Source organism: Stenella coeruleoalba, assembly GCF_951394435.1.
Source record: "Stenella coeruleoalba genome assembly, chromosome: 1".
NCBI lineage: Eukaryota > Metazoa > Chordata > Mammalia > Artiodactyla > Delphinidae > Stenella > Stenella coeruleoalba.
Window position 1 is genome coordinate 148278896 of NC_137169.1, and position 23556 is coordinate 148302451.

A 23556-nucleotide genomic window follows, 5' to 3' on the forward strand; every position below is an offset into this window, starting at 1 on the left:
AGGAAGAACAGAGTATAGTAGGATTGACCTAAGGCAACCCAAATTTGCCTCATAAGAGAAGAGGGGATAAAATAAGATTTAGGGGGAAAAAAAACATAAAGAGAAAAAAGCAAGTGAAATTGCAGGCGTCATCGTCATCATCTTACCTCTTCAAGCACCTCAAGTCAAAAGACCTGATGCTGCCTGTTTACTATCAGGGCTCTCAGGCCCAGGAACATAAAGCCCAGGAATATAAATTAGTACTAAAATCATAAACAAGGAGAAATAAATGCCCTAAAACATATTTATTTATCTTTATTTTCTAAAGTTTTTATAATGAACATACATTACTACTGTAAGAAAAAAAATTTCTAGAAATCTTTAACCTTTGACATAAGACACAGTGCTATAAAATATACTATGAATGCTATAGAAATATATATGTACAAATTAAAGTATACCATATGTTAGTCAACAAAAAAAGGAAAAGAATAAATTACTATAGATAAACTATAAGGATACAGAGCTTATCTTGATAATATCTAGATTTACAGAAAAAATTTCTGATAAAGTTTGTACAAAAATTGATTTTTTTTAACAGAAAGGGATGTCTGAATACACTAAAACCAATTCTATTTCAGAGCTTATTTGTACAATCTTGTCATATTCTGTTAGACACATATAACCACCTACTGAAAACATGAAATAATTTTATGTTTTTACAAGAATTCAGATTTTATCATTCCTACTACTAGATATCTAAAAATAGAATTACACAATGTAAAAAAGTCTTGCTTTGCTATTTGTGCAGGAGAGGTATACGCAAAAAAACTCCTTCACAGCAACTCAGATTAACATTTGTAGAATACTTATTATATACTTATTATATCCCCCTGTAATTTAAAAACATACCCGGCTCTTTGGCTGTAGCTCCTCTTTCCTTTGGATCTTCAGATACTATTAACTGCATAAAGCATTTCCTTCCCAGGGACTTCTGTACAGCTGCTATCTAAAAAGTTTTTTAAAAAGAAGAAGAAGAAAAATAAAACTTTGGAGGAAACTATTACATTAAATTAGAAAGCTGAAAATAATTTGAGAAAGGTTTCATTATTTTCTAAAACAGTCCATACAACAAACATGACACATTTTTCCTATAGACATTTTCAAAGAAAATCTCTTACCTTATGTTTGGATAAAAGAGGACTGTAGAAAAAAAGAGAGAAAAAAAAGAATTAAAAAAATAAATTACAGCAGCAATATGCTTCCAAACAAATGTCACTGAAAGGGCTGTAAAAAAAAAAAAATAGAGCTTCTCTGGATTCTAATATTAGCACAGAACATTTCCACTGCTGAAACATTACCACTGGTTCACATAGTTCAAAGTGCAGCTATCTCATGTGTTAATCTCCTTAGATGGCCAATAACTAATGAAAACCTCCATAGAAGCTATAAATACTGAGATTCGGGGGGAAAAGTGTCAACCTTTTGCTAATAATGTATTTCAAGAGCATTTCACAGATACTATTAAAATTTTAGTTTATGTCATTATAGTCTAAAATTATGGTGGAAGATAATTTTATATGCATTATCCATAGAAAAGGATAACAAAAGTAATCTTTAAATATTATACTTTAGGAAATACCCAAGATAAAAGAATGCATATATTCACCACAAAGCATACACAAAAATGTTCACAGCCATTTTATTCATACAATTCAAAAACTGGAAACAAACCAAATGTCTATTAACAATATAATGGATAAATAAATTGCTGCATAGTCATATAATGAATACACACAGCAGTAAAGCAGAGCAAGTTACCATAACATGTAACAACATAACCATGGGCAAAAGAAGCTAGATACAAAAATCTACTCTGTGTGATTACATTTATATTAAATTACAGAACAGGCAAACACACTGTTATAGAACTCAGACAGTAGTTACTTTGGGAGATGGGTACTGACTTTGTACAGAAATTAGGCAGATTTCTGAGGGGCTGGACTGTCCTGTATCTTGGTCAGACTGGTAGTTACACTATGTATCTGTACATGTACAAATTCATCAAGCTGGGTACTTTAATGTATGTATAACTCAAAAATATTTTTTATATTAAAAATTTTAGGAGTATAATTTTGGGAAATTATCAAATTTAAAGCATAAAAATTTGAGGTTTTGTTTACTATACTATCCACTGTTCATTAGCCAGAAATTCTCTAGTGATCTGAAGCAATGTGACTAGCTTTTAAGTTGTGTGTTGGCAAGTTACCTTATATTTAAAAAGAGAAAAAAAAAAAAAGAAAAACAAAGTCATGCTCATATTAGGTTAAAAAAATTGTTTTTAAATAATTAAAACATTTGTAACACATTAAAAATTATTAGTTCCATGGGAAGGGCAGAAAAAGTGTCTATACTGAAATTGTGAAAGTAAGAAAACAATCTCCACAGTATGGAGGTTCCTTAAAAAACTACAAATAGAACTACCATATGACCCATCAATCCCACTACTGGGCATACACCCTGAGAAAACCATAATTCAAAAAGAGTCATGTACCAAAATGTTCATTGCAGCTCTATTTACAATAGCCCGGAGATGGAAACAACCTAAGTGTCCATCATAGGATGAATGGATAAAGAAGATGTGGCACATATATACAATGGAATATTACTCAGCCATAAAAAGAAACGAAATTGAGCTATTTGTAATGAGGTGGATAGACCTAGAGTCTGTCATACAGAGTGAAGCGAGTCAGAAAGAGAAAGACAAATACTGTATGCTAACACATATATATGGAATTTAAGGAAAAAAAATGTCATGAAGAACCTAGGGGTAAGACAGGAATAAAGACACAGACCTACTAGAGAATGGACTTGAGGATATGGAGAGGGGGAAGGGTAAGCTGTGACAAAGCGAGAGAGAGGCATGAACATATATACACTACCAAATGTAAGGTAGATAGCTAGTGGGAAGCAGCCGCATAGCACAGGGAGATCAGCTTGGTGCTTTGTGACCGCCTGGAGGGGTGGGATAGGGAGGGTGGGAGGGAGGGAGCTGCAAGAGGGAAGAGATATGGGAACATACGTAAATGTATAACTGATTTACTTTGTTCTAAAGCAGAAACTAACCATTGTAAAGCAATTATACTCCAATAAAGATGTAAAAAAAAAGAAAAAAGAAAAAAAAAGAAAACAATCTCCTTTATCTATTTTAAAAGATTCCGTTGTTTAAAACCTCTACAAAGTCAAAAGTTAACCTATTTAACTCACTAAGAATTAGGTTATAATGCAAAATCCATACAAATACTGTTTCAAAGGTTCAAATTGACTAACACAAGAAAATTGTACATCCCAGAAATCTGCACTTGTTTAATCACTATCATGTCCCCTCACCTTTAAAATTCTGAGTCTTCAAATAATGAATTAAAAAAATATATTTAAGTTCTTTATTATTACTATATTCAGTTTTAAAAATCCAACTCTTTGATATAAATCAAACAATTTAAAATTATCTGGTAAATGGACTTTTCCTTCTACAGTATTTTGGTTAAATACCATAGTGCGTTTGCTTTCCAGTATTAGACTACTCTTAAAAATGTGTTTTTACTATAACATAGTATAGTAAAAACATAGAAACACTGACAAACATACAAACATTGAAAAACAATTATAATAAAAAATCCTAACACAAATTTTTCCATCTGAATCGCCTAATCTCTTAACCAAAAAGTAATCGAAATTAGAAGTTACATTTAAAAATTTCTAATTAGAAGGTGCTTTGAATTTTGTAAAGTAGACCTTTCGCTGAGTTTAGTGTAAGAAACAGATAAAAGCTGAGAAAGGAACCTAATCATTTTATCAATTTTAATTTCTCCAGTTGAAAGCATTAACAAAACAAAGAAATGAATCTTGTATTTCAAATATTCAATACTACAGTGCTTCTTCAATATTCTATTCAAACTCATTGTAAACAAATACTGAAGTACTTACTCTTGATGTGTTGTGCAAAATTTAGCAAGCCGTTCAAAATCCTCACCATTAAATCCTTTTTCTGAGTTCCTCAAAGATGTAACTGTATGTGGTTGTACAGTTTTCCATTTTGTTTCTAAATTTAAAATATTTGTTAGTCACTGGCTGTTATAAAACATGTTTAGGAGGGAAAAAATAGATAACTGGCACCACTGATAAAGATCATCATGCAAAAGTATCTTCTCAACCCCAAAGTTAACACAGAAATAGCTAAGTGATTACTTTTCATTCTAAGTAAATATTATCCCAGAGACTAAATTAGCCAATAGGGCATACAAAGGGATCAGAAGAAATGCAAACAGTTGCAAGTGTTCTTTTCTTGGCACTGATATGAAGAACAAAATACAAAGAGAAAAATTTTCTTACAGTGACATAAACTTGTGCTAAAAATGCTACTTTCTTTGCAACATTAACTTGACTAGAAATGTCTATTTCCTAAAACTAGGTCAAATATGTTAACTTTCTAGAGAGCAACTTGTTAGATTATTGATAATTCCACATTCTGTTAGTCTGTACTCACCCCACTGTTCTTGAATGGCAGAAAGATTTGCGAGCAATTGCTCATGATACAGTCGTTCGAGCTGAATGAATTTCATTGCTTTCTCATCTGAATAGAAAATTTGAGGAAAACAGAAATCCAGCCTAAAGAATAATGTCCTATATCAGTTGATAAATTTGAAGCTTACCAAAAAATGAGAGGACTCTAAATACTTTTAAATTTAAACAAAACTTAAGTAAGGTTTCTTGGTTCTGAAGTAGGTAAATTTTAATGTAGCGTATCATGCAGTAGCTACCTGGGTTCTATTCTATCAGCAAACAGTAGAAATAAAAAGAAGGTTTTAACGTTCAAGGAATGGCTTGCTTGCTAACAATATCTCTAGGAGAGTCAATTAAATATAATTTAATTAGAAATAGGACCCATGTGGAATCCTGTATCTAAGTGTTCCCCCCCCCCCCTTTCTTTCTCTCCTTAAATTACCTTCTGTCAAGCAACTATGTTACCCTCTAGTCAAATGTTTGTTTCTGATTTCAACTGCCTGTGATCCTTTACTTATTTCTCACCGAACACTTAAAAAAAATTAACTTGCCACAGTGATTTTCATAATTATGTGCTTCTACTTTTTTGGTAGATTTTCTTATAAACTGCTGTCTTCTCCATCTGTATCACACATTTAGCATCACATGAGGTCATAATAAATTGTGCAACTGTCTACCTTCCTTTGGGCCATGTTCTAAATGTTGACCCAGAAAGAAGGAAGAGAAAAAACTCACTGTTTTAGCTTTTTGTCCTTCCCATGATCACTCAGAGGTTTAATTCTCTCTCTCATTTGTAGTCTTAAAGATATGCCAGGAATCATAAAATAGGTCAGGGAGAAGCAGAGACAATTCCATTTTCCTCTGTGCATGGCTTAAAAGTATACCAATGTTTCTCAAACTTTACTGAACATAAAAAGTATTTGAAAATCTTGCTAAAATAGAGATTCATGGGTCTGATCCCCAGAAGCTCTGATTCTAAGGCCCATGAATTTTCGTTTCTAAGAAGCTCCCAGGGATGCTGATGCTGATCTGAACTGCACTACATCATACTCATTATTTGGGTAGCTCTAGCTTCCTTTCCATAAGAATTTGATTTCCTACATACTTAGAAATGAACTGCCACTGTCTGAAGTTTCATTTCGTAGTTTACTGGATAGGGTTCAGGATGATAACGGCTTATCCCTCAATCTGTTGTGAAAGTCAATAAGGTTAGGAGGAAAAAGAAATCACACAAATAGGGAAATAGAGATACTTAGGATACATTCTTTCTAGACAATATATTGGGCCATCTTTCAAAAACAATTTCAAATGAGGAAAATTTAAAAGCTAAGGGAATAAATCTTTCCTATACAAAAGTTAACATGCAGTCTCCTTTGAGAACATTTATTCTGTTTATTACTAGTGAAGAACTCAATCTTCCCTTTACTGATATATAGCTACAATAAGACAGTTATGAGGTTTACTATGTATAATACGCTTGACAGACTCTAACATACGAATATTACTTGACTTGTACTTCTGTTTAATTCAAAAGAAAAAAAATTCAATGGGTTGTTTTTTTTTTTTGTTTGTTTTTTGCAAAATGCTTTCCCCCCTCCCCCCAACACACAAATATTTAGATTTTGGTAAAATTAGGGCTTGTTCATGGGAGGTCAAATTTGGGTGCTTCTAGAGAATTTTCTGGAGTGACAAATTCCCTACATCTTGTTTTCTGAGATGGTTACACTGGCGCATACAACAATTAAAACCCAGTGAAAACAACAGATTATACATTTCATTGTACGTAAATCTCAGTTTTTAAAAATGGGCAGTTCTCTAAGAAATCTGTGAATTTCTTCTTGTAATTAAGAAAAGGATACAGTCCTCCTCCTGGAAATAGGACTCTGCTATCTGTTAAAAACAAATAAAAAACAGAGGAAATTAAATTAACATTTGGATGAAAAGACAAATTTAGAAGAAACCAAGACCTTGAAATTCTCAAAGTCTTTGATATTGAACTAAGAAAACTCTTATTTAACTACATTCGCCAGTTCAGAAAAAATCAGACTGTAGGCACAGGACACATTTCTGAAGTCACTTATCTCAAGAAAAGCAAACATAGACATCCTTTGGTCCATATACAATCTCATTCTTCCTACTCTATTTCAAGTCAAAGCAAACATCACTGATTCATTAGAGTTTACAAGTAAGAACTCTAAACAATGAGGGAAATGCTACTGAGGCTTATAAAAGTATATTATGAGTGAAAGGATGACTTTATCGTAAATTAAAAAGTTGAAATATGTCATGTCACATGAAATCTTAAAACCTATTCATTTCATTTCTGTTTTACAAACTACCTCATGGGACACTGATTTTTCATTCTTTTTTGATATTTCAGAAAAGGACAGACCAAGTGCTAATAGTTGAGGACAGACCAAGTGCTAATAGTTGAGCAATGATCTTTGGAATATATACAAAGTGCTGCACAGTATAAAGGGCACTGGATGGGAGGGTGGGGTCCAGAGACTCATGATCTGGACCCAGTTGAGGCTTATCACTTAGCAGATTCATTCTAGGGCATCTCTAAATTTAAAAATTCTTTGATTCTAAAAACTTTGGGATCTTTTATTTAGATCTTCATTTAGATATAGCATTTATAAATAGAATAGTAAAACCGAAAGTATTCACTGAGAAATATTTTCATAAATTGACTACTGTCATATTTAAAATATTTCATTAAGTACTTTACACTTTCAAACAGTTTCCACTGATTTTTAGTAAGTCTAGTGAAAAAGGTATTCCATTTATAGATCACTATCTCCATTTTCCAGGTAGCTGCCAAGGCAAAGAGCAATAAAGCACTTGTCAAACCTGTAAGCTAGCAATAAAAAGGAATGGTCTTTCCCAAATCCCACAGTGGAAAAAGGATAGTTTTAAAGGAAATATTTGCCTAGCTTAAAATTTATTCTATATATCTAACATTCTTCCAGGAGCAACATACAATATAGATGGACTCAATCACCTCTTTGTAAACTGTTAATCAATTAGCTTTCAGATTTCCATGACAGTTCTAGTACCATAAGTGCAACCAAAAAGACAGGGTCATGGGACTTCCCTGGTGGCGCAGTGGTTAAGAGTCTGCCTGCCAATGCAGGGGACACAAGTTTGAGCCCTGGTCTGGGAAGATCCCACATGCCACGGAGCAACTAAGCCCGTGCACCACAACTACTGAGCCTGCGCTCTAGAGCCAGCGAGCCACAACTACTGAGCCTGCAAGCCACAGCTACTTAAGCCTGCATGCCTAGAGCCTGTGCTCCACCACAAGAGAAGCCACTGCAATGAGAAGCCTGTGCACCGCAACGAAGAATAGACCCCACGCGCAGCAACGAAGACCCAACACAGCCAAAAATAAATAAATTTATATATATATATATATAAAAAAAAGACAGGGTCATGAAACCCAAGGTATCAAAAATAAAAGACATTTCCAAGGTGAAAGGGCAGCTTGAAAAATAAATATACAGATCATATCCCCTATAAAAACCTACCCCTGGCAAGTCTAGCAGGGCAAAAGAAAATGTGATTTTCTTTGATGCCCCATATGTCTAGATCTGGGAGGTAGCCTGGTATAACAGAAAAACGTGAGGTTTGAAAGTGAATAACCTGACTGCGTTCTAGTCCAAGCTTTGCCACTACCAGCTGTGTGACCCTGGACATGTTGAGTCTCAAACTCAGCTTCCTTATCTGTAAAATAGGGACAATAATACCTACAGCTCTGAGACAGGGCTGCTGTAAGGACTAAGTGAGGAAACGTGCATCTAGCACAGTGCCCAGCACATAGCAGTAAGTGCTTAAAATGGTTTTCGAGTCTGACTCTGGACTAGAAGTGAGAGAGGCAGAGTAGAATTATGTGAAGAAGTAAGTTGAAAATCACTTTGGGATGGTAATAATTTTAAGGTTCTCCTGGTTTCAGGCTTCTTTTACCTACCAGAAACAAAAGGAAAGGGAATTAGGAAGGTGTAGTTTTTCGGCCATAGTCTTACAGAGTGGCTTCAAGGATCCCAGCGGAGACATATCCTGCCTGAGTCTGAGATGAGTTTCAGTATAAGCTCACTGAGCACAGAGTACAGCACTTGATCTTTTTCTTCTTACTTCTATATGAGAAACTTCTAAGTTTATGACTTCAGTTACATATTTAAAGCTAACCTGCAGTCATATTAACTAAGTCAGTGTAGGAAGATTACTCAAACCCAAAAAAAATAATTTTTAAATGGAATCTTCAAGAGTTCCAAGAGCTAAAAGTATAAGTGTATATCTAAAGTAATCGTAGTCATTATATCAAATGGCCTTTAGCATATATTCATCCATATAATATCATGTTAAAAATAATAAAATTGTCTGGGCTTCCCTGGTGGCGCAGTGGTTGAGAGTCCACCTGCCGATGCAGGGGACACGGGTTCGTGCCCCGGTCTGGGAAGATCCCACATGCCGCGGAGCAGCTGCGCCCGTGAGCCATGGCCGCTGGGCCTGCGCGTCCGGAGCCTGTGCTCCGCAACGGGAGAGGCCACAACAGTGAGAGGCCCGCGTACAGCAAAAAATAAAATAATAATAATATAATTGTCCCCTAATTAACTCTTCCCATCCATACTTCCTTATTTCTGTTAGTGGTACTACCATTCCTTTCAACTGGATATCCTAGCCTTATGCCTGAATTATAAATTTCTTCTTTTAGCTCTTTTTTTTTTTTTTTTTTTTGTGGTACGCGGGCCTCTCACTGCTGTGGCCTCTCCCGTTGCGGAGCACAGGCTCCGGACGCGCAGGCCCAGCGGCCATGGCTCACGGGCGCAGCTGCTCCGCGGCATGTGGGATCTTCCCAGACCCGGGCACGAACCCGTGTCCCCTGCATCGGCAGGCGGACTCTCAACCACTGCGCCACCAGCGAAGCCCTAGCTCTTATTTTTATCAAGATTACACATGTATATGGTTTAAAGAGTCAAATAGTTTTATGAGGTGTGTTAAAAAAGGCCCTACCCTTCTTGCCCTATTCTCCTTTCTTCAGGAGCAAGCACATACTTAGATTTCTCTTATCTGTTTAAAAATATATTTTTTGCTGTATCTCTAAACATTATGCTTATATTTGCTATTTCTTAATTTTTTCAGTTTTAGAAAATGAGGATTGGGTCTTTTGCTCCTCCCCATCCAAACCCTACAAACATACACGACACACACTTTCTCTCACATATTCACCTATCCCATGTTATTATATTGTAGTAACAGGTAGATAAACATTTAATGTTTACCTTATTATGAGTTAAGCCAAGTAATAAACTCATTATTTTTCCTTTCCTGAAAACTTTTTGTTTTCCCTGGAGTTTCTTTTTTTCCCTTTTTTGTAAAAAAAAAGTTTTCCATGCACTTATCACTTATACAACTCTAAATAGTCCACCAGGAGTCTAAATCTTCCCTCAATACATTCAGATACCGCAAATATTCAGAAATAGGAAAATGATATAAAAGTTCCTCCCCAGACCCTTCTGATCTGCTCAAATAGAAGTGGTTACTCTCTCCTTTTTGGTACAAAGCTGTCATCTTAGAATCTCCCTTCACCTAGAGATTCCCTTCACCTGTCTCCTGGTAGCATCCCCAGTTTCCTATATCTCAATCTTCCTGTTCCTTGGTTTACTCCCTTGTTTTGATGGAGTACATCATCTAGCGGCTTCCTGAGAAAGGATGGAAAGGAAGTACCATAGACCCTGATGTAGGAACATTCTTGGTATATCTGACAAACTGCTAGGAGGCCAGTGTACCTGGAAAGGAGTGAACAAGAAGGAGAGTTTTAGGAATTAAGGCCTAAGAGGTAACAGGGCCAAATCATGTAGGATCTCGTAGGCCATGGTAAGGATTTTGGCTTTTACTCTGAATGCGAAGAGAAGTCAGTGGATGGCTTTGAGCAGAGAAGTAACATGATCTGACGTAACATTTTATCTGAATCACAATGACTGCTGTGTAGAGAGAAAAAAACCTAAATGGAAGTAAAGGTAAAGCAAGGAGGTTTCTACAATTAGTTTACTGCAAGAATCCAAGTGAGATTTGATACTATCTTGCACTGAGATGGTGTCAATGCAGGAGGTAAGAAGAGGTCAGAATCTGGATATATTTTGAAATAGAGTGGCAGGACTTGCTGACTGAATTTGGACGTGGGGAAAAGTGAAGGATGACTTCAAAGTATTTGGTCTCAGCAACTAGAGGGATGGAGTTGCCATTTAACAAAAGGGGGAAGACTAGGAAAGCAAAAGATTTTGGAGAAAAAAATCAAAGTTTGATTTTGGGCATCTTAAGTTTGAAATGCCCATGAGATGCCTCAGGAAGCTGGATGTTTAAGTCTGTAGTTCAGAATTGAATCCTGAAGCACTTCAATGTTTAAGAATTAGTAAAACTTGGAGGACTCAACAAATGAGCCAGAGAAGGAATGTCCAGTGAGGTAAGATATAAAAGCCAAAAGTGAGGGGTCCTAAAAGGCAAAAAAAGAAAATGCTGTAAAATAGAGTATGTGGTCAACTTGTCAGAGATTCTGATACTTCCAGTAAGATGAAAACTGAGGACTGACCACTAGATTCGTATGGGCACGCAACATGGAGGTCACACCTGGCCTTTACAATGCAACTTTGATGGAGTAGTTGGCACAAAGGCCATATTGGAGTGAGTTCAAAAGAGAACTGAGGGGCTTCCCTGGTGGCACAGTGGTTGAGAGTCCGCCTGCCGATGCAGGGGACGCGGGTTCATGCCCCGGTCCGGGAGGATCCCACATGCCGCAGAGCATCTAGGCCCGTGAGCCATGGCCGCTGAGCCTGCGCGTCCGGAGCCTGTGCTCCGCAACCGGAGAGGCCGCAACAGTGAGAGGCCCGCGTATCACCAAAAAAAAAAAAAAAAAAAAAAAAAAGAGAACTGAGTATGGAATGTTACCTAGGTAGAATTCTTGGCCAATATATTTTAACCTGAATCAAATCATGAAGAAATAATCAGGCAGATCCTAATTATGGGACATTTTACAAGAATTCTTGAGTCTTCAGAAGTGTCAATGTTATAAAAGTATAAACAAACAAGCAAATAAACAAAACAAAACAAAAGGCAGGGAATTGTTCTGGATTACCAAAGACTAAAGAATCTTCCCACTGTGTGCTCCTTCACTGGATCCTGGATCTGGGGAAAACTATTTATAAAGAATATTTGTGGAATAACTTGAGGGAAACAAATACAGGCTGTATGTTAAATAATATTAAACCAATGTCTCATTTCTTGGGGTTGATAATGGCATTGTAGGTTATGTAGGAGAGTATCATTGTTCTTGGGGAATTTATGCACAAGTATTGATATTTAAGGGTGAAGTGATATAATGCCTGAAAATTACTTTAAAATGTGTCAGTGGAAAATACGTGCGTGGAGAGGGGCTGGGGGGTAGGAGGAAAACGAAAATCTGGCAAAATGTCAACAACTGTCAATCCAAGTGAAAGGCACAGTATGAAAGTGGGAATTACTAAATAATGAAAAGAAGAAAAACTCACTCCACTTCTCCCTGATTTGTGTCTCCCTTGGGAGGTGACAGGATATTTTGTATTCTTGGGCTGAGGAAGGCAGCCATCAGCTGACTCCTGTTGCCCTGATGTCTCAGCTTACTGCAGGCTTCAGCATCTCTTTCCAACAAGCAATGTTTGAAGTAGTGACAGAGAAATATAGTTATAATGCTTAATATTTATTTAGCTTTTATGTTAAGTGTACCAAGTACTATGTTAAGTACTTTTACTGCATTATTTCACTGAGTCCTCTACAACTTTACAGGAAAAGAAACTAAAAGCTACTTTGCTTGTTAGTGGTACAGCCAAAGCTCATACTTTAAAACCATCACTATAGGGACTTCCCTGGTGGTCCAGTGGGTAGGGCTCTGCATTCCCAATGCAGTGGGCCCCGGTTCGATCCCTGGTTGGGGAACTAGATCCCGCATGCATGCCACCACGAAGATCCCGCATGCCACAACTAAGACCCAGCGCAGCCTAAGTAAATATATTTTTTTAAATTAAATAAATTTTTTAAAAGTGGCATTAAAAAAAAAAAACTCACTATACTTTCTAAGCTCCTTTGCCAGGAGAGGACAGATTGCTGAGATATATAAGAAGCACAACATACGGGACCCAGCAAACTGACATGTTTCTGGGGGATGAAGGTAGAATTTTACTTTGAGACATAAGAAAAATAATCTTCATCTGATCAAGACTGTTATCGTCTTCCTGCCTAAAAATGTGATTTTCTACTAGATCTGCTTCAGCTGTAGGATCACCTGCCTGTAGAAAAGAGAATTCTTCCTACCTTTAATGTAATAGCCCAGTGACATAAACTGCTTGAAAAGATTTGACTACACTTGCTATTTCCATTTACTCCAAATGTCCTTTTCCCCAACTTTTTATCGAAATTCTACAGAAGAGTTCAAAGAACAGTAAAATCAACAGCCATATACCTTTTATTTAGATTCGTCAATTATTGACATTTCGCCAAATTTGCTTTCTCTGTCTTTCCCTCCCTTACATGTATTTTCCCACTGAAATATCTTAAGCTGCAGGCATTCTATCACTTCACTCCTAAGTACTACTTGCACATGTATCTCCCAAGAATAAAGATACTCTCCTACATGATCTTCAATTCCATTATCAATTTCAAGAAACCTGACACTGATGCAACAGTATTATTTAATATACAGTCCATATTCAAATTTCTCCCAAGTTGTCCCCAAAACAGATTCATTGAATGGAACTAACAAATTGTAGCCCTAGAATTATAAGGAACTTGCTTTGTGAGGGAGTCTCAGCCTCCCTACTTGTAAAGATGGTGATAATAATTACCTCTCTAGATTGTTTGGAGAATGAAATAACAGTTAATGCAAATACCCTTTACAAACTCAATCCACTGTACAAATTCAAGGAAGGCTGAAAGATTAGAAAGCTGCCTTAATATTGGTGGTTCTCAACTACAGTTCTCAACTATGGTAAACATATACCATATATGTCAGTAACACATTAGAGGTCAAAAAGTAGTACACATTTTCTCAAAGGCATTCTTCAAGTCCACCGAGGAGGTAACATAAAGTTGTAAGAATATATGTTTTCCTGCCTTAGGACAAAAGCTGTTTTACTTCTTAAAAATTATTCACTGCTCACTGCAAAAGTTAAATGAAACAGGAGGAGTGAAATAAAAAGTGAAGCTTTTTCCACACCCATATACAAATTATTTTCATTTTAAAAGAAAATAAAACACAGCTCATAAATATCTTAATCTTTTTGGAATTATCTCTTGTGTATCTTCCTCATCACTGTCCTATAGATCTCCCAGTCTCCAGGCTCTCCATCTTCTAGCTTACCCTCCCAATCATCAAAAGAGTTATTTTTCTAAAATTCAAATTATGGCACCTGCATAATTAAAAGCTCTCAGCCTCGGGCTTCCCTGGTGGCACAGTGGTTAAGAATCTGCCTGCCAATGCAGGGAACACGGGTTCGAACCCTGGTCCAGGAAGATCCCACATGCTGCGGAGCAACTAAGCATGTGCGCCACAACTACCGAGCCCACATGACACAACTACTGAAGCCCGTGTGCCTAGAGCCCATGCTCCCCAACAAAGAGAAGCCACCTCAATGAGAAGCCCATGCACCGCAATGAAGAGTAGCCCCGGCTCGCCACAACTACAGAAAGCCCGCACACAGCAACGAAGACCCAACGCAGCCAAAAATAAATAAATAAAATAAATTAAAAAAAAAAAGGCTCTCAGCCTCTAAAAGTAAGCCCTTAATGGCACAAGCTACCCAGTCTTAATTCCTGTCTCTTTTACATCTTAATCTTCAACAACATCCCTGTCTTTGCAGGGACTGTTCTCTCTTTCTGTACCAGCTCACTTTGTTCATCTAGTGAGAGCCTAAACATCCTGCAAAACCCAGCTCAAGAATCACCTTTTTTTCCCTTGATGTCCAAAGGACAAAGTTAATCATGCATTTTGTGCTTCTGCTGAACCTTAAACACGTATCTACTCTAATGCTTTGTACAGACTTCTACAATTAGTTATCTACAAACTGTTTCTCCTATTCCACAGTGCCTCTCTTAAGGACATGCTATGTTACATAATCTGTTTCCCTAGCGTCTAGCTTAGTTTTTGGTACCTTGTTGGTACTTTAATTAAGCACTCACTACATTCACTCTTATTTGTACACAGCTTACTCACTAAGCAAAAGAAGTTAGCAACAGTATGAACTATAGATTGATGATCCAAGCCAATGTGTGGCCACGAGTCAGTGATATGCCAAATTTCCTACCAGCCACTGATCCAGGGTCACCTCCTCTTGGACTCACCAATGACAGGTGGGGTAGAATCAATTACAGAGAATAGGATTTTAGATTATTACAAATATTGGTCCCAGAATTTCAGTGAGGCTGAAAGTGAAGTGTTTAACATGATACCTGATGAAGGCAAAGGGGAAGTGCTCTTGAATCCAACTGCTCAACTTCACCCCGTATAAGTGAGAACAGAGATTGCAGAACCAGCTTCGGGGCTTCTAGTTGATCATTAGCATTTACTTCTGCAGATTCTTCATCACTAACAGCATGTATGGCTGCATGTAATATATTTTCTTGCATAAAGGGTGTGGTATCTCCTGAAGAAAGTCCTTTGAGAGGTAAATAAAATGCCTATGTTAGGATAAATTTCCATCATGGTAAACACCTTAAAACAATTATGCCTGTTAATCATAAAATTTTCAAATAAAGCTAATCACATAAAAAAAACCCCAAACCCACAGAAACCACAAGTTATTCTCCTCAATAAATTAAGATTGTGCTGACATCTGATTGTTTCTATTAGCGATTAGTTAATAGAAGCAATTCTATTAGATCTATATAACTTTTTTATTTATATTATAAATTAAGAATATAATTTATATTCTTAATTAAGAATTATAATTAAGAATATAAAAAAAGATCTAAAGAAAAGTAGGTTAAAATCTGACCAAAAACTTGATTCTCCCAAAGGAAAAACGAATTAACTATAATCTGAAGTCATGTCTTATGCAAAATTAAAGAACTACATGGGAAGGTAAATGTGTTTATCATATGAAAGGCTAAAGAAGTTAAGCCTTCCTCTCTAAACTCTTGGTCTGATAACTTTAGAACTACTTCTGGATCCCAGCAGAGCAGAAGGAATTCAGATGTCCAGAGCTAATGGCCACAGAAGCTTTTTTCCTAATAAAAAGAAGTAACACAAACTTGGGGGAAAAAAATCAGTGAATAAATCCTTGGCCCACAGCTCCTGAAATGACACACCAAAGTTTTAAACTTTAAATGTTACACATTATAACTTCACCCTTCACTGAAATCTCAGCATCAGTTCTAATTTTCATATTGAAATTGAATAGACTGTCTGCATCTGTACGTACCTTTAGCTAGTCCGGCTTGGAAAGGATCTTTCTCAGTAATTTAGCGTGTGCATACCATGACTGAAGTTGCCTCCTGCCAGCCCTCTAGAGCAGGGGTCCCTAACCCGTGAGCTGCAGACCTATAGCAGTCCGCGGCCTGTTAGGAACCGGGCCGCACAGCAGGAGGTGAGTGATGGGCAAGCAAGCGAAGCTCCATCTTCCACTCCCCATCGCTCCCCATCGCTCGTGTTACTGCCTGAAACACCACCCCCCCAACCCTGGAAAAACTGTCTTCCACGAAACCGGTCCCTGGTGCCAAAAAGGTTGGGGAGTTTGCCCAGAACCCTGTCTTCTACTGCCTTCTAAATAAATCCACTGCTCTAGCCAAGCTGGCCAATTCTGTATCTCCCTAGTATTAATACTCTGCACCTTTCTGAGCAATTACAAATCCTAACAGTTAAAAAATTTTCCTCCCTGGACGTCCCTGGCTGTCCAGTGGTTGAGACTCTGCACTTCCAATGCAAGGGGCTCAGCTTCGATCCCTGGTTAGGGAACTAAGATCCCACATGCCGCACAGTGTGGCCAAGAAAATTAAAAAAAAAAAATTTCCTCCCATCTGTCTGGTTAAGTTCTACCCTAAAAAAATTCATATATTTCTCTATAACATGAGCCTGAAGTAAACTTACTTTCCTCTAAATCCTATATATGGTCTATGGAAAGTCCGCTAGGGCTTTGCATTATAGTGTATTACAGTGACTGGTGAAGGATCGTATTACAGTGACTGGTGAAGGGTCGTATCTTTATTAGATCATAACTCCTACAGCACAGGGATTAATTTACTTACTATAGTATTGCAGTTATATCCAGTAGCGTATTCAGCATTAAAATTCCAAGTGTTGTGCTTTCTACAGATAATCACCTACAGTGATTCCTTATATTTTAGAAAATTCTCTTCTATAAATTTTATGTCGTTTGGACTCTGGAAGTACAAGGCCTAGAGATGGCCTGCCATTTTATTTTGCAGGAACAGTATTTGTGAAAACATGGATGATTCTTCTGCCTTCTAATTTTCTAACCACAATGGTAGTAGTGCCAATGTAGGAACATAAGCTTTGTATAGAGAACTACAAAGAGACTAAGAGAAATACTGTTTTCTTTCCTTTTTCTCCAGCCACACTACTGTGCCCAAGCTATTTAATTTCATATAGACTGTGATAAGGCTAACCTCTCAAATTCTATACTTCTTTTCATTAAATTCTTCCCACATAATTATCAAATATTACTCCATATTTCCTCTTTGAAAAATTGAATTTTATAATGCTCATTTTCTGTAGAGGGAATTTAAATAAAACCCTTGAAGGATATGGCCAAAGAAGGGCAGGATTTTCCAAAGTAAGGATAAAGGACAGAATTTATGACTCCATTATCTAAAGGAAGTCTAAAAAGGGTCCTGTTAAATAATGGAAATGAAATCACGCCATATGATTACCTCAGTTATTTAGACAGTATAGATGCATAATGGTCACGGTTCCTGCTAGATCCATTTTCTAAGTTATTTTATTTACTTATTAAAATTTTTTTCTTCCAGTTTTATTGAGATGTACTTGACATACAGCACTGTATAACTTTCAGGTGTACAGCCTAACAATTTGACTTACATAAAACATGAAATGAATCCCACAATAAGTTTATTTCATATAGATAAAACATTAAAGAAATAGAAAAAAATGTTCTTGTGATGAGAACCCTTAGGATTTACTCTCTTAACAACTTTCACATATAACATAACACATAACATTACATACATAACACATAACATAATTTCACACATAACATTAATTATATTTATCATGTTATATACTACATCCCTAGTAACTGCTTATCCTGTAATTGGAAGTTTGTACCTTTTGACCACCTTCACCCAATTCCCCTTCCCACCACCCCACAACTCTGGTAACCATAAATCTGATCTTTCTCTATGAGTTTGTTTGTTTATGAAGTATAATTGACCTGCAATACTGTTAGTTCCTGGTATACAACCTAGTGATTCAATATTTCTATATATTTCAAAGTGATCACCATGATACGTCTCATTGTCATCTGTCATCATTACAAAGATATCACGTAGTTATTGACTATATTCCCCACACTGTACATTTCATACCTGTGACTCATTTATTTTGTAACTGAAAATTTGTACCTCTTAATCTCCCTCACCGATTTCTCTCCTCCTCCCATCCCATTCCCCTCTGTCAACCACCTGTTTGTTCTCTCTATGACTGTTTCTCTTTAGTTATGTTTGTTCACTTATTTTTTTAGATGACACATGTAACTGAAATCATACAGTATTTGTCTTTCTCTGACTTATTTCACTAAGCATAACACTCTCCAGGTCCATCCATGTTATCACAAATGGCAAGATGCCAATCTTTTTCATGGCTCAGTAATATTCCACTGTATATGCATGTATCTGTGTGCATGTGTGTCTGTGTGTATAGAACACATCATCTTTATCCATTCATCTACTGATGGGCACTTAGCTTGCTTCCATATCGTGGCTATTATAAATAATGCTGCAATAGACACAGGGGTGCATGTATCATTTTGAATTACTGTTTACCTTTCCTTCAGATAAATACCCAGGAGTGGAACTGCTGGATCATATGGTAGTTCTACTTTTGCTTTTTTGAGGACTCTCCATACTATTTTCACATAGTGATTGCTCCTATTTACATTCCCACCAACAGAGCAGAAGGGTTCCCGTTTCTCCATGTCCTCACCAACACCTGCTATTTGTTGTCTTTTTGATACAAGCCATTCAAACGGGTATGAAGTGATATCTCGCTGTGGTCTTCATTTGCATTTCCCTGACGATTAGTGACGTTCAGCATCTTTTCTTTCTTTCTTTTTTAAAAAAGCAGAATAGTACTGTATACTCCACATTTGTGTATCAGAAAAAAGAATGCAAGGAGATCATACCCTAAGATCTGAGCTAGTGCTCGGTGCCAGAACTTTAAAATATTTCTGGAAAGATATCCAAGAAATTCCCCTATAGAGAAGGGAACTGAGGAATCAAGATTCTGGTCAGGGAGGAGGACTTACATTTCAGTTGTTTGTTTTTTTTGAATTTTATTTATTTTTTTATACAGCAGGTTCTTATTATCCATTTTATACATATTAGTGTATACACGTCAATCCCAATCTCCCAGTTCATCCCAACACCACCACCCCACCACTACTTTCCTCCCTTGGTGTCCATACATTTGTTCTCTACATCTGTGTCTCTATTTCTGCCCTGCAAACCGGTTCATCTGTACCATTTTTCTAGGTTCCACATATATGCATTAATATACTTGTTTTTCTCCTTCTGACTTACTTCACTCTGTATGACAGTCTCTAGATACATCCACGTCTCTACAAATGACCCAATTTCACTCCATTTGATGGTTGAGTAATATTCCATTGTGTATATATATATATATAAAAAACATCTTCTTTACCCATTCATCTGTAGATGGGCATTTAGCTTGCTTCCATGATCTGGCTACTGTAAATAGTGCTGCAATGAACATTCAGGTGCATGTGTTTTTTGTTTTTTATTTTTTGCAGTACGCGGGCCTCACTGTTGTGGCCTCTCCTGTTGCGGAGCACAGGCTCCGGACGCGCAGGCTCAGCGGCCATGGCTCACGGGCCTAGCCGCTCCGCGGCATGTGGGATCTTCCCGGACCGGGGCACGAACCTGTGTCTCCTGCATTGGCAGGTGGACTCTCAACCACTGTACCACCAGGGAAGCCCACATGTGTCTTTTGGAATTATGGTTTCCTCTGGGTATATGCCCAGTAGTAGGACTGCTGGGTCATATGGTAATTCTATTTTTAGTTTTTTAAGGAACCTCCATACTGTTCTCCATAGTGGCTGTATCAATTTACATTCTCACAGTGCAAGAGGGTCCCCTTTTCTCCACACCCTCTCCAGCATTTGCTGTTTGTAGATTTTCTGATGATGCCCATTCTAACTGGTGTGAGGTGATGATACCTCATTGTAATTTTTTTTTAAATGCTTGGCTTTTTTTGTTTGTTTGTTTTTGTTTATTTATTTTTGGCTGTGTTGGGTCTTCATTTCTGTGCGAGGGCTTTCTCTAGTTGTGGCAAGCTGGGGGGGGGCCACTCTTCATCGCGGTGCGCGGGCCTCTCACTATCACGGCCTCTCTTGTTGCGGAGCACAGGCTCCAGACGTGCAGGCTCAGTAGTTGTGGCTCACGGGCCCAGCCGCTCTGCGGCATGTGGGATCTTCCCAGACCAGGGCTCGAATGCGCGTGTCCCCTGCATTAGCAGGCAGATTCTCAACCACTGCGCCACCAGGGAAGCCCCTCATTGTAGTTTTGATTTGCATTTCTCTAATAATTAGTGATGTTGAGCAGCTTTTCATGTGCTTCTTGGCCATCTGTATGTCTAATTTGGAGAAATGTCTATTTAGGTCTTCTGCCCATTTTTAGATTGGTTTGTTTCTTTTTTTAATATTGAGCTGTATGAGCTGTTTGTATATTTTGGAGATTAACCCTTTGTCTGTTGATTCGCTTGCAAATATTTTCTCCCATAGTGAGGGCTGTCTTTTCATCTTGTTTGTAGATTGCTTTGTAAAAGGTTTTAAGTTTCATTAGGTCCCATTTGTTTATTTTTGTTTTTATTTCCATTACTCTAGGAGGTGGATCAAAACAGATCTTGCTGTGACTTATGTCAAACAGTGTTGTTCTTGTTTTCCTCCAAGAGTTTTATAGTGTCCAGTCTTACATTTAGGTCTCGAATCCATTTTGAGTTTATTTTTGTGTATGGTGTTAGGGAGCGTTCTAATTTCATTCTTTTACATGTAGTTGTCCAGTTTTCCCAGCAACACTTATTGAAGAAACTGTCTTTTCTCCATTGTATAACCTTGCATCCTTTGTCATAGATTAGGTGACCACAGGTGCGTGGGTTTATCTCTGGGCTTTCTATCCTGTTCCATTGATCTATATATTTCTGTTTCTGTGCCAGTACCATATTGTCTCGATGACTGTAGCATTGTAGTATAGTTTGAAGTCAGGGAGTCTGATTCCTCCAGCTCTGTTTTCTTCCCTGAAGACTGCATTGGCTATTCGGGGTCTTTTGTGTCTCCATACAATTTTCAGATTTTTTGTTCTAGTTCTGTAAAAAATGCCACTGGAAATTTGATAGGGATTGCATTGAATCTGTAGATTACTTTGTGTCGTATAGTCATTCTTGCAATATTGATTCTTCCAATCCAAGAACGTGGTATATCTCTCCATCTGTTTGTATCATCTTTAATTTCTTTCATCAGTGTATTTTAGTTTTCTGCATGCAGGTCTTTTGTCTCCCTAGGTAGGTTTATTCCTAGGTACTTTATTCTTTTTGTTGCAATGGTAAATGGGAGTGTTTCCTTAATTTCTCTTTCAGATTTTTCATCATTAGTGTATAGGTATGCAAGATATTTCTCTGCATTAATTTTGTATCCTGCAACTTTACCAAATTCATTGATTAGCTCTAGTAGTTTTCTGGTGGCATCTTTAGGACTCTCTATGTATAGTATCATGTCATCTGCAAACAGTGACAGTTTTACTTCTTCTTTTCCAATTTGTATTCCTTTTATTTCTTTTTCTTCTCTGATTGCTGTGGCTAGGACTTCCAAAACTATGTTGAATAATAGTGGTGAGAGAGGACATCCTTGTTTTGTTCCTGATCTTAGAGGAAATGCTTTCAGGTTTTCACCACTGAGAATGATGTTGGCTGTGGGGTTGTCGTATATGGCCTTTATTACGTTGAGGTAGGATCCCTCCATGCCCACTTTCTGAAGAGTTTTTATTATAAATGGGTGTTGAATTTTGTCAAAAGCTTTTTCTGCATCTATTGAGATGATCAAATGGTTTTTATTATTCAATTTGTTAATATTGTGTATCACATTGATTGATTTGCATATATTGAAGAATCCTTGCATCCCTGGGAGAAATCTCACTTGATCATGGTGTATGATCCTTTTAATGTGCTGTTGGATTCTGATTGCTAGTATTTTGTTGAGAATTTTTGCATCTATATTCATCAGTGATATTGGTCTGTAATTTTCTTTTTCTGTAGTATCTTTGTCTGGTTTTGCTATAAGGGTGATGGTGGCCTCATTGAATGAGTTTCACAGTGCTCCTTCCTCTGCAATTTTCTGGAAGAGTTTGAGAAGTATGGGTGTTAGCTCTTCTCTAAATGTTTGACAGAATTCACCTGTGAAGTCATCTGGTCCTGGACTTTTGCTTTTTGGAAGATTTTTAATCACAGTTTCAATTTCATTACTTGTATTGGTCTGTTCATATTTTCTATTTCTTCCAGGCTCAGCCTTGGAAGGTTATATCTTTCTAAGAATTTGTCCATTTCTTCCAGGTTGTCCATTTTATTGGCATAGAGTTGCTTGTAGTAGTCTCTTAGAATGCTTTGTATTCCTGCGGTGTCTGTTGTAACTTCTTTTTCATTTCTAATTTTATTGATTTGAGTCCTGTCCCTCTTCTTCTTCATGAGTCTGGCTAATGGTTTATCAATTTTGTTTACTTTCTCAAAGAACCGGCTTTTAGTTTTATTGATCTTTGCTATTGTTTTCTTTGTTTCTATTTTATTTATTTCTGCTCTGATCTTTATGATTTCTTTCCTTCTACTAACTTTGGGTTTTGTTTGTTCTTCTTTCTCTAGTTCCTTTAGGTTTAAGGTTAGATTGTTCGAGAGTTTTCTTGTTACTTGAGGTAGGCTTGTATTGCTATAAACTTCCCTCTTAGAACTGTTTTGGCTTCATCCCACAGGTTTTGCATCATTGTGTTTTCGTTGTCATTTGTCTCTAGGTATTTTTTGATTTACTCTTTGATTTCTCCAGTGATCTCTTGGTTATTTAGTAATGTACTGTTTAGCCTCCATGTGTTTGTTTTTTTAACTTTTTTTTTTCCTGTAATTGATTTCTAATCTCACAACTTTGTGGCAGGAAAAGATGCTTGAGATGATTTCAATTTTCTTAAATTTACTGAGGCTTGATTTGTGACCCAAGACATGACGCATCCTGGAGAATGTTCTGTGAGCACTTGAGAAGAAAGTGTAATCTGCTGTTTTTGGATGGAATGTCCTATAAATATCAATTAAATCTATCTGGTCTATTGTGTCATTTAAAGCTTCTGTTTCCTTATTTATTTTCATTTTGGATGATCTGTCCATTGGTGTAAGTGAGGTGTTAAAGTCCCCCGCTATTATTGTCTTACTGTTGATTCCCTCTTTTATAGCTGTTAGCAGTTGCCTTATGTATTGAGGTGCTCCTATGTTGGTTGTATATATATTTATAATGGTCATATCTTCTTCTTGGAATGGTCCCTAGATCATTATGTAGTGTCCTTCCTTGTCTCTTGTAACATTCTTTATTTTAAAGTCTATTTTATCTGACATGAGTATTGCTTCTCCAGCTTTCTTTTGATTTCCATTTGCATGGAATATCTTTTTCCATCCCCTCACTTTCAGTCTGTATGTGTCCCTAGGTCTGAAGTGGGTCTCTTGTAGACAGCATATATATGGGTCTT

At 37.0% G+C, this 23556-nt stretch overlaps 1 protein-coding gene across 3 annotated transcripts in view; it reads right to left on the minus strand.

Annotated features, from left to right (window-relative positions):
* CNST (consortin, connexin sorting protein) overlaps window positions 1-23556 on the minus strand; it is a 115633-nt gene that overhangs the window by 32989 nt on the left and 59088 nt on the right. For all 3 annotated transcript variants that reach the window (XM_079929564.1, XM_079929562.1, XM_079929563.1), the window contains 6 exons: window positions 15019-15224; window positions 6402-6432; window positions 4526-4612; window positions 3967-4081; window positions 1161-1182; window positions 892-988 (listed from right to left, as the gene is read on the minus strand). In XM_079929564.1, coding sequence (XP_079785690.1) covers window positions 892-988; window positions 1161-1182; window positions 3967-4081; window positions 4526-4612; window positions 6402-6432; window positions 15019-15195 — 529 coding nt within the window. In that variant the 5' untranslated portion in view covers window positions 15196-15224. The remainder of the gene's footprint in view (window positions 1-891; window positions 989-1160; window positions 1183-3966; window positions 4082-4525; window positions 4613-6401; window positions 6433-15018; window positions 15225-23556) is intronic.